We start from the raw sequence: 14,509 nt of genomic DNA on the forward strand, positions 1-14,509 counted from the left end.
CTCAGGATAGAAAACCTTATACCATTACAGCATCTCACATATAACATAACATATGGTTAACGATTACATACAAGTAGTTACATAGTAGAGAGCAAGTCATTTTGCTGGCTGAACCAATATTCGTGAGAACACAAAGAAAGAGATAAGTCATAGGCAAGGCGTTAAAGTAAAAAACTCATTACCTTCAAGAAATATTATCCATCTCTTACTGGTTTTGGATTCTCGGATGTAGTACCTGTGAGGGCAAAAGGCAGAAGATAAGCCATCAGGAACATCTTCTTGGTCAAATGCTTTCTCCAGTGCTTACCCCGCTGTGGTCCCATCATTGCAGGTTACTTGGGTGTTCTTCAGCAAATAAAGCCTCATATCATCTGAGGTTTTCTGTTCACCCAACAGATCCAAAATGGGGCTTCTTGTTGGTCTCAGAGTCTGTTCCAGTAAAGAGACATTCACTGCAGGCATTCCAGGAGCAGATACAGACTGCCCCTCAGTACCTGGCAGGAGAACATCTCTACCTTGCATGGAAGTCCTTGAGCTAGCTTTATTTCCACGTTTGCTTTGAGGCATCACTTGATTCACAGTAAGAAAAACCAAGAAGATCTGTGTAAGCAGCATAACGTACATTTTTGTTCTTCTACCCTCCAGATACTTCAATGTTCAGGCCTATCAAGAGAAACTGAGAGTGAGCTGGCCACTGAGAATGTGCTGGTGGAAAGATATTTGGTGTTCTTAGAACCTTCTCTTATGCAGAGTACAACTTTTTTTAAAAACAGTTTTTGGAAAAAGCTGGAATAAGCCCTGGACTCTGATCAATGAAGAGTAGGGTCGGTTCCTTAATGTGTGGTCCATGTCAGATATTAGGACTAGCATGGTGACTAAGTAGCTGCACCTAGATCCCTGTATAAGAGGGTTGTAATGGGAGTGTTCAATGTCGGTCTAGAGCAGATATCTGGTGTTGAGTGTGAGGAGGGTGTAAGAAAAGCACAGAACTGCAAAATTGAGCTTGTCAAGTGTCTTTAGAAAGGCCTGGTTATCCTTTGGTCAGATGCACACGGGCATATTTGCACGTGAACCTTTTGCATGTGCAATATACAGAAATTAGAGCTCTTGGATTTCAATGGGTTCATTCACATATTTTGTGCACACGTGTTCTGGTCATGCAAGAAATATGTAGCATGCTTTATTTTTCCGCGCATTTGCACACGGAAAGAGCCATAATGAACCAATTGCCCATTTCAGTTAATGGGAGCATGGTTGCATCCTTTTTTTGCATGCAAAAAGTACAGTAAAACATGCACTTGTGTGCAAATATGCAATGCCCATTTGGAGAACATGCCCTGTAAAAACACTTGGGCTCAGAAATGCTCAGTTAGAGCTTTGTGCCTTGATAAATTAACCCTCCATTGTTCTGTGCATTTGGTACCTGATGGAGTCTTTGCTGCAGCCTGTTGAGGTTGTGTAGATTAGCCATGTGAGTGATATGATAAACTAACTGGAAAATATTCTTATAACTGCAGAAGTATTAGTATATTCACACGTTGCAGATTTGCTATATACGTTTCTGTGAGTGCTCCATTCATCTGAGTGGGGTTTGCAGAAATCCATGTATATGGTGCCAAAATTACCAAACTTACGCATATGGAACAGATTTTCAGCCACAGTATGTTTCTGCCAAACTTTCGCTGCATGCAAATATACCCTTAGGGTTTCTGTACACGAGCGTTTTTGCGTGCGCAAAATTTTCATGTGCAAAATGCAGAGAATAGAACCCATTTCAATGGGTACCCTCACATTATTCGTATCTGTGCAAAAAATACGTAACATGCACTTTTTTGTGCACATTTGTGAGCGAAAGACCCCATAGGAGTCTATGATCTGCATGAAATTGCGCACTGAACTGTGTGATTTTGCAGGAAAATTGATAACACCGAGGACTAATTAGGCTGCACAGCCCTTTCAATCGAACATATCTGTGCCTGCGCTCATCTGCAGGAGCCCTGAGGGCTGTTTCACACAAGAGTAAGCGCAGATAGCGCGACATTCACAGTGCAAAATGACGCGGTATGCTCAGCGTATATGCACTGTAAACTGTACTTTCTGCGCTGCCAGGGACCATTCACATCGGCGCGGGATACACCTGCATCATGATTGAAAAGGCTGTGCAGCTTAATTAGTCATTGGTGTTATCAATCTCACTACTAAATTGCGCAATTTCACAGGGATCGGGTGCACCCTCCTATGGTGCATTAGGTGCGCACAAAAATAGAGCATGGCACTTTCTTTTTTTGCATGCAGAAAGTGAGAATAAAAACAATGGGCTCCATTCTCTGCGCAATGCGTGCACAAACACGTCATTAAGCCTTTATGGTGCTTTCACACCGGTAGAATGGGCCCACATTATGCACCACAAAATGCAGTAACTTCCGCGCCAGGAGCCACAGCAACATTCATTCTGAAAAAATGCTATGCTCGTGCGTGCGCAAATACGCATACACTCATGTGACATTGGCCTTAGGGCTTATTTACATGAGCGTATATCGGCCGGTGTTTTCACTGCCAGCCGATATACGCTTCCATCTGAGCAGTCCCCTCTTCCCTCCCCCTCACCGACTCTCTGCCTCTCTCCTCCACTCTGGTGTTTGCAATGGGAGTAGGCGGGGTGGGGGTGGAGCTAAGCTCTGTTTTGTTCCGCCCACTCCTATTGCTGGCTATGGACAAGAGGAGGGGGTGGGAGCTTAGCCACACCCCTGTCCCGCCCACTCCAATCGCAAACCGCTCGAAAGGGGAGGACAGAGGCAGAGAGCTCATAAGGGGGAGGGAAGGGGGAACTGCTTAGATGAAAGCGTTAGAGATGAGCGAACACGTTCGGCCCCGCCCCTTTTTCGCCCGAACACCGAACTTTGCGAACACCTCGGTGTTCGGGCGAAAAAGTTCGGGGGCCGCCGTGGCAGCGCGGGGGGGTGCGGGGGGGGAGAGGGAGAGAGAGAGGGCTCCCCCCTGTTCCCCGCTACTGCCGCCCGCGCCGCCGCGCATCTCCCCGCCCCCCGGCGGCACCCGGACACTTACGCGCGAACACTCCAGTGTTCGCTAAAGCCGGTGTCCGGGTGCGGATGTGTCCGTTACGGACACGTTCGCTCATCTCTAGAAAGCGTATATTGGCTGACCGTGAAAATGCCGTCTGATATATGCTTGTGTAAATAAGCCCTTATGGTGTATTAACACAGGTGATTTTCATACGTAAGTTCCATCCGATTGTGATATGGACAAAACTCGCACGTGAAAAGAACACTTTAATTTAAATCTGTGTCTTACCGATGATCTGACAGAAAACTCACGGCATGTCCTATTTTTGGGTGATTCTCATCTAAGCATCATTCATTGTTTTCTATAGGAGTGTGAAAAAAAATCGCATCACACTTGCATGTAAATGCAATTTTCATGTGAGTGCGATGTGATTTTTCTATTTTTACTATTGGAACAACATGTGATTTTTTTTTTACACGCGTTTACAAGACGTGAGCGCAGCAATGTGATGCGCATTTCTTACAAAATGCCTCACAATTGCAGCTAAGAATCGCCGGTTTACATGTTTCTCGGACTGTTATCGCCCCGTGTGAAGTTAGCCTAAGGAAGAGGTGAATTAATAAACCAAACATAAAGATTTAAATAAGAAGTGAAATCATCCCTGGATCTCCTAAGCTCCACTATATAATACAGACATAGCAGTGCTGAATGTGTTGCAGCTGTTCCTCTTGTGCAGCTATAACACACATTGTATCATTGTGGCATATTTGTATCTAACCCAGCTTTATGAACTGGACTGACTTTGTTTACACTATTGGATACAATGTAGCAAAACTAGTGTAAACAAAAAGCAGAGCAGTTGTCAATAGTGAGAGACCAGAAACACGATCCATTCAAGAACACCAAGATCTACACAGCAGTTCTTGCACCAAACTGGCATGCACAGGGAATTACAGAGTTTAGGGTCGGCCATGGGGCGGATTGTCTGCAATGGAGTTTGCTGCCATTTCAATTCACAATGATTCTACAGTAACATTTGCTTGTGTTACATGGGGATCTGTCATAGATTCTGTTGCAAAGTTTGCCCTGTGAGTTACAAAAAGTGAAAACTGCTGTGAAAAGCTGCATCATAACTTGACAAGCTGTGGATTTAAAATCTGCATTGAAGATCAATTCTGCACGGATTCCACATGGATTTTTTTATACCCAGTGTGAGAATAGGATTTTGCTACAGTAACTACTGCCTTCATGTCCACGAAGGATACTCTGCAGGGTATCTGCCCTGCATGGCTGTACTCATCGGGCGCTTTCACACGCTGGAATATAATATGATGGATACTCTGCAGTGTATCTGCCCTGCATGGCTGTACTCATCGGGCGCTTTCACACGCTGGAATATAATATGATGGATACTCTGCAGTGTATCTGCCCTGCATGGCTGTACTCATCGGGCGCTTTCACACACGCTGGACTATAAAGCAATATGATGGATACTCTGTTGTCATAATCCACAGCACAATCTGCACGTCTAAGCGCATTTTCATATGGAAGAATTCACCATGGAATTTTTCGCAACAAATTCTACCCCCAAACCTGCATCAAAATCAGCGCTTAAGGGCTTATTCAGACGAACGTGTTTTTTCCACGCGATCAAAAATAGGACGCGCTCTGTCTTTCTTGGGCCGTATTTTATATGGTACATGAAAAGTTAGTCTTCAGCTATCTTTCACCGTATTATGCAGAAAGCTTCCATAGATTTCTGTGGCAGCTGAAAAAAAGGGAGGGGGAGGGTGATACCCCGCATACAACAGTGGGAAAAGAGGACAGCTCGCCCTATTCAGGCCTTTAAAGGGGTTGTCCCGCGGCAGCAAGTGGGTCTATACACTTCTGTATGGCCATAATAATGCACTTTGTAATGTACATTGTGCATTAATTATGAGCCATGCAGAAGTTATAAAAAGTTTTATACTTACCTGCTCCGTTGCTGGCGTCCTCGTTCCCATGGAGCCGACTAATTTTCGCCCTCCGATGGCCAAATTAGCCGCGCTTGCGCAGTCCGGGTCTTCTGCTCTCTTCAATGGAGCCGCTCGTGCAGAATGCCGGCTCCGTGTAGCTCCGCCCCGTCACGTGCCGATTCCAGCCAATCAGGAGGCTGGAATCGGCAATGGACCGCACAGAACAGCTGCGGTCCACGGAGGGAGCAGACCCCGGCGGCCATCTTCAGCAGGTAAGTATGAAGACGCCGGACCGCCGGGATTCAGGTAAGCGCTGAGCGGTTTGTTTTTTTAACCCCTGCATCGGGGTTGTCTCGCGCCGAACGGGGGGGGGGGGGGGGGGTTTAAAGAAAAAAAAAAACCCGTTTCGGCGCGGGACAACCCCTTTAATTGCCATTCTGATCGTTGCTTGCCATCAATTTAGCATATATTTTTACATACACGCAGCAGCACCCAGTGTGAATGGCTTTAAATACAACAATTAAGATCGGGAGTCAATTGTGGCAAAAGTTAATTCATGTGAATATACGGTGTGTACAGGTGAATGCATAAATGTATACAGTCATGTGAAGGAGCCCTTTGGGTAATTCTTCAATACACTGATACTCTGTTGACAAAATCCACAGCAAAATCTGCAAAATATAAGCGCATGTTCACATGGCACAATTCACTGGGAAATTTTTTGCAGCAAATTCTGCCTCAAAAACTGTGTCAAAATTCACAACTTAAGGGCTTATTTAGACGACCGTATATTGGCTCGGTTTTCACGCCGAGCTGATATACGGTGTCCTTGTCTGCAGGGGGGGGGGGGGGGGAGATGGAAGAGCCAGGAGCAGGAACTGAGCTCCTGCCCCTTCCCCACCCCTCGCCACTATTTGCAATGGAAGGGGTGGGACTTAGCTCTGCCCCCGTCTCGCCCCCTCCTATTGCAAATAGTTGCAAGGGACGGAGAGGGGGCGGGAGCTCAGTTCCTGCTCCTGGCTCTTCCATCCCCCCCCCCCCCTGCAGACAAGGACAACGTATATCGGCTCGGCGTGAAAACCAAGCAAATATACGGTCGTCTAAATAAGCCCTAATACCACAATTGTTGGACGTTACCCTGTCAATTGCTGGCAGAATTAAGCCATTTCCAAATCTGTATTCAAAATCCACGTTAAGGGGGCTTCAGATAACTGTATGTGCAAATAGATTCGCCTCAGCACAACACATTTGCATGTAAATGAGTCATTTTTCCATGCATATCAGTGTATGGCATACCCCCGTCCTTATTTAAAAGGCTATGTAGCCTAACGAGGTCCAGATGTGTTTCTATTCCTGGCAGTTTTGTGCATTTGCGTAGTATTGACTGCATATGTGCGCACCTCCCATAGACTTCTATTATTTGCATGCACGGGGAATGCATATACAAAAACGTACATGAGAATGAACCCATTGAAATCAATAGGTTTTATTCTCCGTGTTTTGCGTGCGTATATTTTATGCGCACAAAAACATGCAAATATGGTCATCTGAAGAAGCCCTCACACATGCAGATTTATTTATTTATTTTAACACACAACAGAATATTCCACAGCGTCTTGCAGAATTTTCCAGTGTGTGACGACGTTTGCACACAGGCACTTTTTTCAGTCTTTAAAATCAGTCTGACTTTGCTTGAGATTTTCATGCAATTTTTATGCATTTGTACAGTTTTTGCCATGCAGTTTTCATTGGTTTTGTGTCCACATTTCATACACATAAAAAAGACATATAAATGCCCAGTCTTGGAACTTCCTGGTTCTCTTTTTTTTTTTTTTTTTGGTCACCATGGTTACAGACATTAAGACCAGATTGCAATAAAATAGAGCATGCTGTGATTAAAAAATTAAAAAATCTGACTAAAAAATTGCATGTGTGAATATAAAAGTTTAAAACATTATTCTTTATTTCTGTCCAATTATTTTGGTCTGAAAAATGTATGAAAAAATCTCCCATGTGAATATACCCCAAAGGCCACCTTCACGCATAGCCCACAGCAATTACACTGTAAATCCACACTAGCCAAATTTCAGCAGCGATTCCATTGCTAGAATTTCTGCAACATTTGCGCCATGTGTGATTAGAGGGATTGCACACACAGCATTTTTTGGAAAAAAATTACAGTTTTTTTTGCAGATTTTCTTGCTCTTTTTGGACCAAAGCCAGAAGTGGATTCAAAGGGAATGTAAATCATAAAGGAAGGACTTGTACTGCTCCTTCCTGCTGGATCACTTCTGGCTTTCACTCAAAAACTGCATCCAAAACTCTGTGTGTGAAACCATCCGTACACTCTCAAAATGCTAAAGGGAATGAACTTTTTGTTAATAGCTTAGAAAATCCCGCTTAACCCTACGACATCATAAAAAGTTGTTATCATGCAATATATTCATCTGCCGTACCAGAAATCAGACATCATAAGACAATGACAAACTCAGCTTTATATACCTCGCTTTACATATCATGTAGGCAGGAGGATGGAAGTTCTTTGATGTGTATTGCTTCCATTTGCATACACACCCCAGGCAAGGGCATACATATGTAAGAGACCACTTAAGTTTGTCTTAAAGCTGTCACTAGTCTCCATGCAGCATTCTAGTTGGAGGCAAAGTTTGCATCAATGGACTTCAATAGATTATATTGGGTAAGGTCGGTGTATAACGCAGTATGAATTTTTACTCATAAAATGGGAAAATGACTCAGAAATCAGGATGCAGAATTGCGATAGCTTGGTAAATGAATCCGAAATAGATGATGATAGGACACCTAGATTGACCATGTAGAAAGCAAATGAAATCTGCTAAAGTTTTACAAAGTTTCAAAACTTTTTTGCTCATCTGACGATGCAAATATATGAGGATATATAGGCTATAGCATATACTGGAGGCAATGCATTATTACCAGTATAGAACGTGTCTTCGACTAGAGTGATGGGTCAAATACTATATTATGTAAACATCTACATACTAGATAATGCTAGCAGCATGTAAGAGAAGCATGTAACAATGGAGTCTATAGCTATAATAAAAGCCATATACATTCCCTTACCTCTGTGTCTCTAGATGCCACTACTTGGGAGCATTAAGGATAGAACCACCAGGCACAAGTCCCCTCTCGGAAAGAAAACACTTCATCGTTGTACGTGGTGCACATATACTGTATTTTGGATGGCAGCTGGATGACTCATTGATCTGTACAGGGGATTACAAGCCTAGTCCCCTCACATCCCTGAAATGCAGAACATCAATAGACATCAAAGGGACATGCCTTGCCAAGGTTAAACTGCTTAACACCGTCATTGCTGGGGAACAAGGAATGCATAACAGTTTCCCACAAAGACCCAAAGCATTTTATTTCATTTAGCAGGAAGTAATATTTACATACCTATCTACAAGGTCATTCCAATTCTTTGACCTCTGAGATGCATTATAGGACGTGTCTTCATACTGCAATACATTACAAGTAACTAAATGGGTATTTATTCTCATGGGCTAAAGGTCTCTTACAGTTTAATATAAATCAGGTGTGCAGAACAGTGGCCCGCAGGTCACATGCTGCCTGGCAGAGGATTCCGGTGGCTCGCGGACCGTGGCAGGACTATGAGGTCAAGATGTCATGCTGGCCACTGGCTGTAAAGCCTAAACAGCTAGCATGACATGACTGTACAGGGTAAAGGACCTTTAGTGAATGGAAGTCAGGCAAGGCCGCTGGAGTGGTGGTGCAACAAAATCTTTGAAGCTGCAGAATTTGGAGATGTGTATATGCTGCAGTAAGTGTATTGCAGTGTAAAACTTTCTACGTAATTCCCCTCGAGCTTTTTTTTAGGTTCCTAATAGAGATGAGCGAGCACCAAAATGCTCGGGTTCTCGTTACTCGAGCCGAACTTTTTGTAATGATCGAGAGCTCGTTTCGAGTAACGAACCCCATTGAAGTCAATGTGAGACTCGAGCATTTTCCATGCTGACCCATCTCTCTCTCTCTCTCTTTCTCTGAAATTTACCCGAGCACCTCATAGTGCTTTCAAATATGCTAATGCTCGATCAAGCATCAAGCTTGGTCGAGCATGCTCGCCCATCTCTAGTTCCTAACTGTATTGTAAAAGCAAATTCATAGCTTTTCACATGTTTTGTTTAATCCTTAAAGGGGAGGTCTCGCGAAAGCAAGTGGGGTTATACACTTCTGTATGGCCATATTAATGCACTTTGTAATATACATCGTGCATTAAATATGAGCCATACAGAAGTTATTCACTTACCTGCTCCGTTGCTAGCGTCCTCGTCTCCATGGTGCCGTCTAATTTCGCTGGTAGCTTGCTTTTTTAGACGCGCTTGCGCAGTCCAGTCTTCTCCTTTCAGCACGAGCCGCTTCAGTGTGCTCCCCGCTACAGCTCTTCTGCGCATGCGCAGACGAGCTGTCACTGCTCGGGAGCGCGCTGGAGCGGCCATTCTGTACCATCCTCTGTTAGAGGAAGGTGCAGAAACTGGAGCTGCCCAGCGGAGAAGCCCAGCCCAGCAGCCCAGCTGTCCCGAGAAGCCGCCCAGGTAAGTGATGGGTCGGGGGGTGATCTTCACTAACAGGTGAAGGTCCCGGGCCACAGCGGTAGGCCCCGGAGCCCAGCGCTAGGTTCCGGAGCCCAGCGCTGGGCTCCGGAACCTAGCGCTGGGCTCCGGAACCTAGCGCTGGGCTCCGGGGCCTAGCGCTGGGCTCCGGGGCCTAGCGCTGGGCCGAGGGGGCCTTCGTCTGGCAGGGTCTAGCGCTGGGGAGCCGGGGCGGTAGCGCTGGGGAGCCGGGGCGGTAGCGCTGGGGCGCCGGGGGGTAGCGCGGGGGAGCCGGGTCTAGCGTGGGGGGGCCGGGGGCTGCGCCGGTTACCTGCTGCCTGGCGGTGGGTGACTGGTCGGCCGTGTTCACTCCAGGGGTCCGGTCGGCGGCTGCGGGGCGTCGTATTGTCATGGAGACACAGCTGGCAGCGTCTCGGGAGCGCGCACGTCGGGCTACAGCAAGCGACGGGAAAAAAGCCGGCGGCCATCTTGGGGAAACTTTTATAAGTTGCTGAAACGCTGGAACGGTAAGTACAAACCAGCTAGAAAAGTCATTTACAGGGGGGCTTAGTAATGTGTGTTTAATTAGGGGGACTGGGCAAAAAAAAAATTCACTGCTTCCTCGAGACATCTCCTTTAAACTATAGAATAGATAGGATTTTACAAAGTGAGCCTGTCTGTGGCCCCAAGAGGTTTACCGATTGTAATTTTGGCCCCAACCTACTGCCAGGTTGTGCAGTGCTGATATAAATTAAGCTTAACGGTGCATTCACACATCATTAATTTACTGCAGATTTTGTTGCAAATTCTTGTACAAATCTGAAGCAGATTTCACTCTTACAATTGAATTCAAAATAAAGTAGGGAAACCTGCACCAAAATCTACATGAAAATCTGTAGCAAATTAGCGGCATGTGATCGCACCCTAAGGGCTTATTCACACAAGTGTATATGGGCCGCCGTTTTCACAACTGGCCAATATACGCTACCATCTGATGCATTGGATTCCAATGCATCAGATCACACAGTCATATTCCCACGACACAAAAGCCCCCGGCCGGCCAATGTAGCCCCGGGTGCTTTTACACTGGCCAATAAAGATAATCTTGGAACTATCTTTCCTGGCAAAATATGGCTGCTGCCATAGACTCTATTGAGAGCCAATGACAGCTGCCAGAGACGGGAGATGGGAGGGAGTTTAGCCGTGGGACTGCTAAACTCCCTTCCCCTTCTCTCCGCCCCTTGCCGGCAGTTTGTAATCGGAGGGGGCAGAATGGGGCGGAGCCTCCCCCCCCTCCCCATTGCTGGCTGCTGACAAGGAGCTGAGAGGGGGCGGGAGCTTAGCTTACTTGGTTCCGCATCATCCCACCTCCTCCCCTTGCAGAGAGTTGTGAAGATGAAGAAAGGGGGAGACAGCTTAGCAGAGCTAAGCTGTCTCCCCCCCCACCCAACGGCATTGCGGGCTCAGCATATATGTGTCGGGCCAGAGCTGTCTGAACGTTCACGCATTTTTACATCGCCGACGTGCGAATGTAAAAACGCATACGCCCGTGTGAATCCGAATCAGCCTAAGGCTGTTTTCACACAGCTGAGAAAATCATGCGAGATTTGTGCATTGCAAGACGGACAAATCTCTCACAAATATGAACCGCATTCTTTTGAATGGGGTTATACACATGAGCCATCTTTCCCCGCATCGCGGTGCGGAAAAAATCATGGCATATCCTATCTTTGGGCATTCCCTCAGAACACCTCGCAGGCATTGCCCATTATTTTCAACTGGGCTGGTACAGCATCGCATGGCAATGTTATTGAAGACAATGGGTTCACACCTGCAACTGGTAACACCCAGCAGTATATTTATTAATCCATTTCCAGTAGGAATAACGCTCCGTTTAGACGGGACGAATGTTGGGCAAACGATGCCCGACACTTGGCCCCACACATACTAGCTCTTGTGCTGCTGCTCGGGAGCTAGTATTGCTGGCTCACAGCGGGGCGTCTGCAGGAGTATTCGATCCCCTGCCCGTCTCCATTGACATAACACAGCGGCCGTTTAATACATGCTGCATAAACGATGGACGATGAGCTGATCGTTCAGTGTAAATAGCAGCCATTCAGTACTGAACGGCCGCTATGTTATGTTAATGGAAAGGGGTGCTGGAGCGCGAGGAGAGAAATCTCCTGCAGCCGCCCCGCCTTCCCCATCTTTGAGCGAGCCAGCAGTACTAGCTCCCGTGCAACAGCATGGGAGTGAGAGTATGCGGAGACGAGTGGCGGGCATCATTTGCCCAACATTCGTCCCGTCTAAATGGGGCTTAACAGAGGAACTGCATGATGCAGAGTTCAAAGAAAAGTTTCTCCCAAACTGCTATATTATGGAGAATGCAAAGCCGACATGTCAGGGCAGAGGAGAGACCCTCTTTAATAACTGTTTAAATCAAAAGTTCTGTAACCTTCTAATATACTTTTTCAGTTTCTCACCATTTTTAAGATCTTTGTTTCCTGCCAGTAAATATAAATATTCTTGCTCACATCACAGGCTGCAGGCCCATATATAGCTAGTCTTGCTATCAGCTGTGATACAACTGTATGAAGTCTAGGCCAACAGTTTCTAGCATGTGGTTTTCCAGCTGTTGCAAAACTACAACTCCCAGCATACCCTGACTGCCTGTGGCTGCCAACAGGTTGCAAACAACTGGCCTAGCAAAGCTCTGGAGCTAAATACATGGGCAGCAGCACAGATACTTCTGATAGTTTGCTACAATGTATCAGTCTGCAGTGAGCGTTCACAAGTACAGTTTTTGTTTGGGTATTTTGATGCAGTTTTAGAAATCAAAACTAGGAATCCATCCAAAAAATTGAAGAAATAATGCTCACGTAATACGCATAACCATTACAAGGAGAGCGTCTTATTTGCCGTGCGCAAATTAACGTGCCCTGCGTAACAAATACAGTAAAATATGCCAATATGTGTATCCTATGACATCACTGTGTGGATTATTCTTATAATAAGAGTGTTAAAGGGGTTGTCCCGCGGCAGCAAGTGGGTCTATACACTTCTGTATGGCCATATTAATGCACTTTGTAATGTACATTGTGCATTAATTATGAGCCATACAGAAGTTCTAAAAAGTTTTGCACTTACCTGCTCCGTTGCTGGCGTCCTCGTCTCCATGGTTGCCGTCTAATTTTCGCCGTCTAATGGCCAAATTAGACGCGCTTGCGCAGTCCGGGTCTTCGTATCTTCTCAATGGGGCTCGGTGTAGCTCCGTGTAGCTCCGCCCCGTCACGTGCCGATTCCAGCCAATCAGGAGGCTGGAATCGGCAATGGACCGCACAGAAGAGCTGCGGTCCACGGAGGTAGAAGATCCCGGCGGCCATCTTCACCGGGTAAGTAAGAAGTCACCGGAGCGCGGGGATTAAGGTAAGCGCTGTCTGGTGTTCTTTTTTAAACCCTGCATCGGGGTTGTCTCGCGCCGAACGGGGGGGGGGGGGGGGGTTGAAAAAAAAACAAAACCTGTTTCGGCGCGGGACAACCCCTTTAAGGGCGTTCTCCAGGGAGAATACTATTGATGACCTATCCTTGATTTCAATGAGAGCTGCACTTGCAGTTCCAAACGCTGGCCCCTTCACAGAGGTCGGAGCATTTGTGAATCCTGCAACCAGGAAGTGATCTTCTGTGCGCGAACGAGGACTGCAGGACACCCAGTGGAGCTCTGGAGAGCAGCGGGAGGACCCGGACAGCGCCTGCTAGGTAAGTATTCCCTTTTTTTTCGGGGAATTCAGGTAGGGTTTATTGTAGGGGGACGGCTTAACCTTCTTGCGATAAAATCGCTTGCCGAAGCGATGTGCGTTCCCCCCCCCCCCCTCCCAACAAGAAAAACGCATTACTGACGCTACAAAATAGCAGGAACACAGCCACGATTTTGTAGTACAGATGTCATTGTTGCCGTATGAAAGAGGCCTAAACCAGACTGCAGAATTACATATGGCATCCCAGTCATTCCCTTCTAATTGCAAGGTATTGTGAAAATTTGTGGACATGGAGGTGCAACTCTCATTAAAAATGGTATTCAGGTAGGTAGTTTTACTCGGTTCTTCTTTATTAAATGTTTAAACAAACAGCGAATATTTAACCCGGTTTGGGGGCACAGCCCCTTCCTCAGAAACTTCTGTAGTGGCTGTGGGCTACAGCGAAGCTTTCTCCTATCCTCGCTACCATTCTGGAGAACCGCTAGACTCGTCAAGCTGTTTCAAATGAGTCCATGTGCCGGCGCCATCAGTGTTGATCTGTCTGCGTTTTGCACCGAGGCCGCTTTCATACTGGTGTCAAAATCGTGCAAGATTTGGGCGTTCTTTTGAATGGGATCATATACATGAGCAATCTTTTCTTGCATTGCATCGTGGTGCTGGAAAAAATTGCGGCATGTCCTATCTGTGGGTGTTTCTTCAGAACGCCTTGCCCATTATTTTCAATGGGGCCAGAAAAAACATTGCAGGGTGTGCGAGGTGCATGTGAGTTGCGATGTGAGATCTTTCATTGAAAACATTGGGAAACGCTTGCCGATCCTCTAGTGCGAATCGCGACTTCCCTGAAGTGATGGAAGGCGGGGACATCGCACATTTCCAAGGGGGGGGGGTGAAAGAAAAAAAAACCCGTTTCGGCGCGCGACAACCCAGCAGAATGCAGTCCTAAACCCCCACACACGACCTGAAGGTTGCGGGTTCAATCCCTGCATGGTTCAGGTAGCTGGCTCAAGGTTGACTCAGGTTGGCAAAATGAGTACCCTTGCTGGGTAATAAACAAATTACTTCAAAGCGCTGCAGAATAAGTTACATCACAGTATTCACATACATGTGTGCATTACCTAAATACTGTGCCATATTCTGATACTATAATATCACTGTGTGCATTTCTTAAATACAGTGCCATCAC

General features: G+C 46.3%; 1 protein-coding gene across 1 annotated transcript in view; it reads right to left on the reverse strand.

Moving 5' to 3' along the window:
- The window catches only part of LOC136577569 (palmitoleoyl-protein carboxylesterase notum2-like), a 34,679-nt gene extending 26,534 nt beyond the window's left edge, over positions 1-8,145 (reverse strand). The window contains exons 1-3 of the mRNA XM_066577494.1: positions 8,082-8,145; positions 308-663; positions 183-235 (exon numbers count right to left, since the gene is read on the reverse strand). Of these exons, the coding sequence (XP_066433591.1) occupies positions 183-235; positions 308-624 (370 nt within the window). The 5' untranslated portion in view covers positions 625-663; positions 8,082-8,145. The remainder of the gene's footprint in view (positions 1-182; positions 236-307; positions 664-8,081) is intronic.
- Positions 8,146-14,509: the final 6,364 nt, after the last annotated feature.

Source organism: Eleutherodactylus coqui, chromosome 8, assembly GCF_035609145.1.
Source record: "Eleutherodactylus coqui strain aEleCoq1 chromosome 8, aEleCoq1.hap1, whole genome shotgun sequence".
Lineage (NCBI taxonomy): Eukaryota > Metazoa > Chordata > Amphibia > Anura > Eleutherodactylidae > Eleutherodactylus > Eleutherodactylus coqui.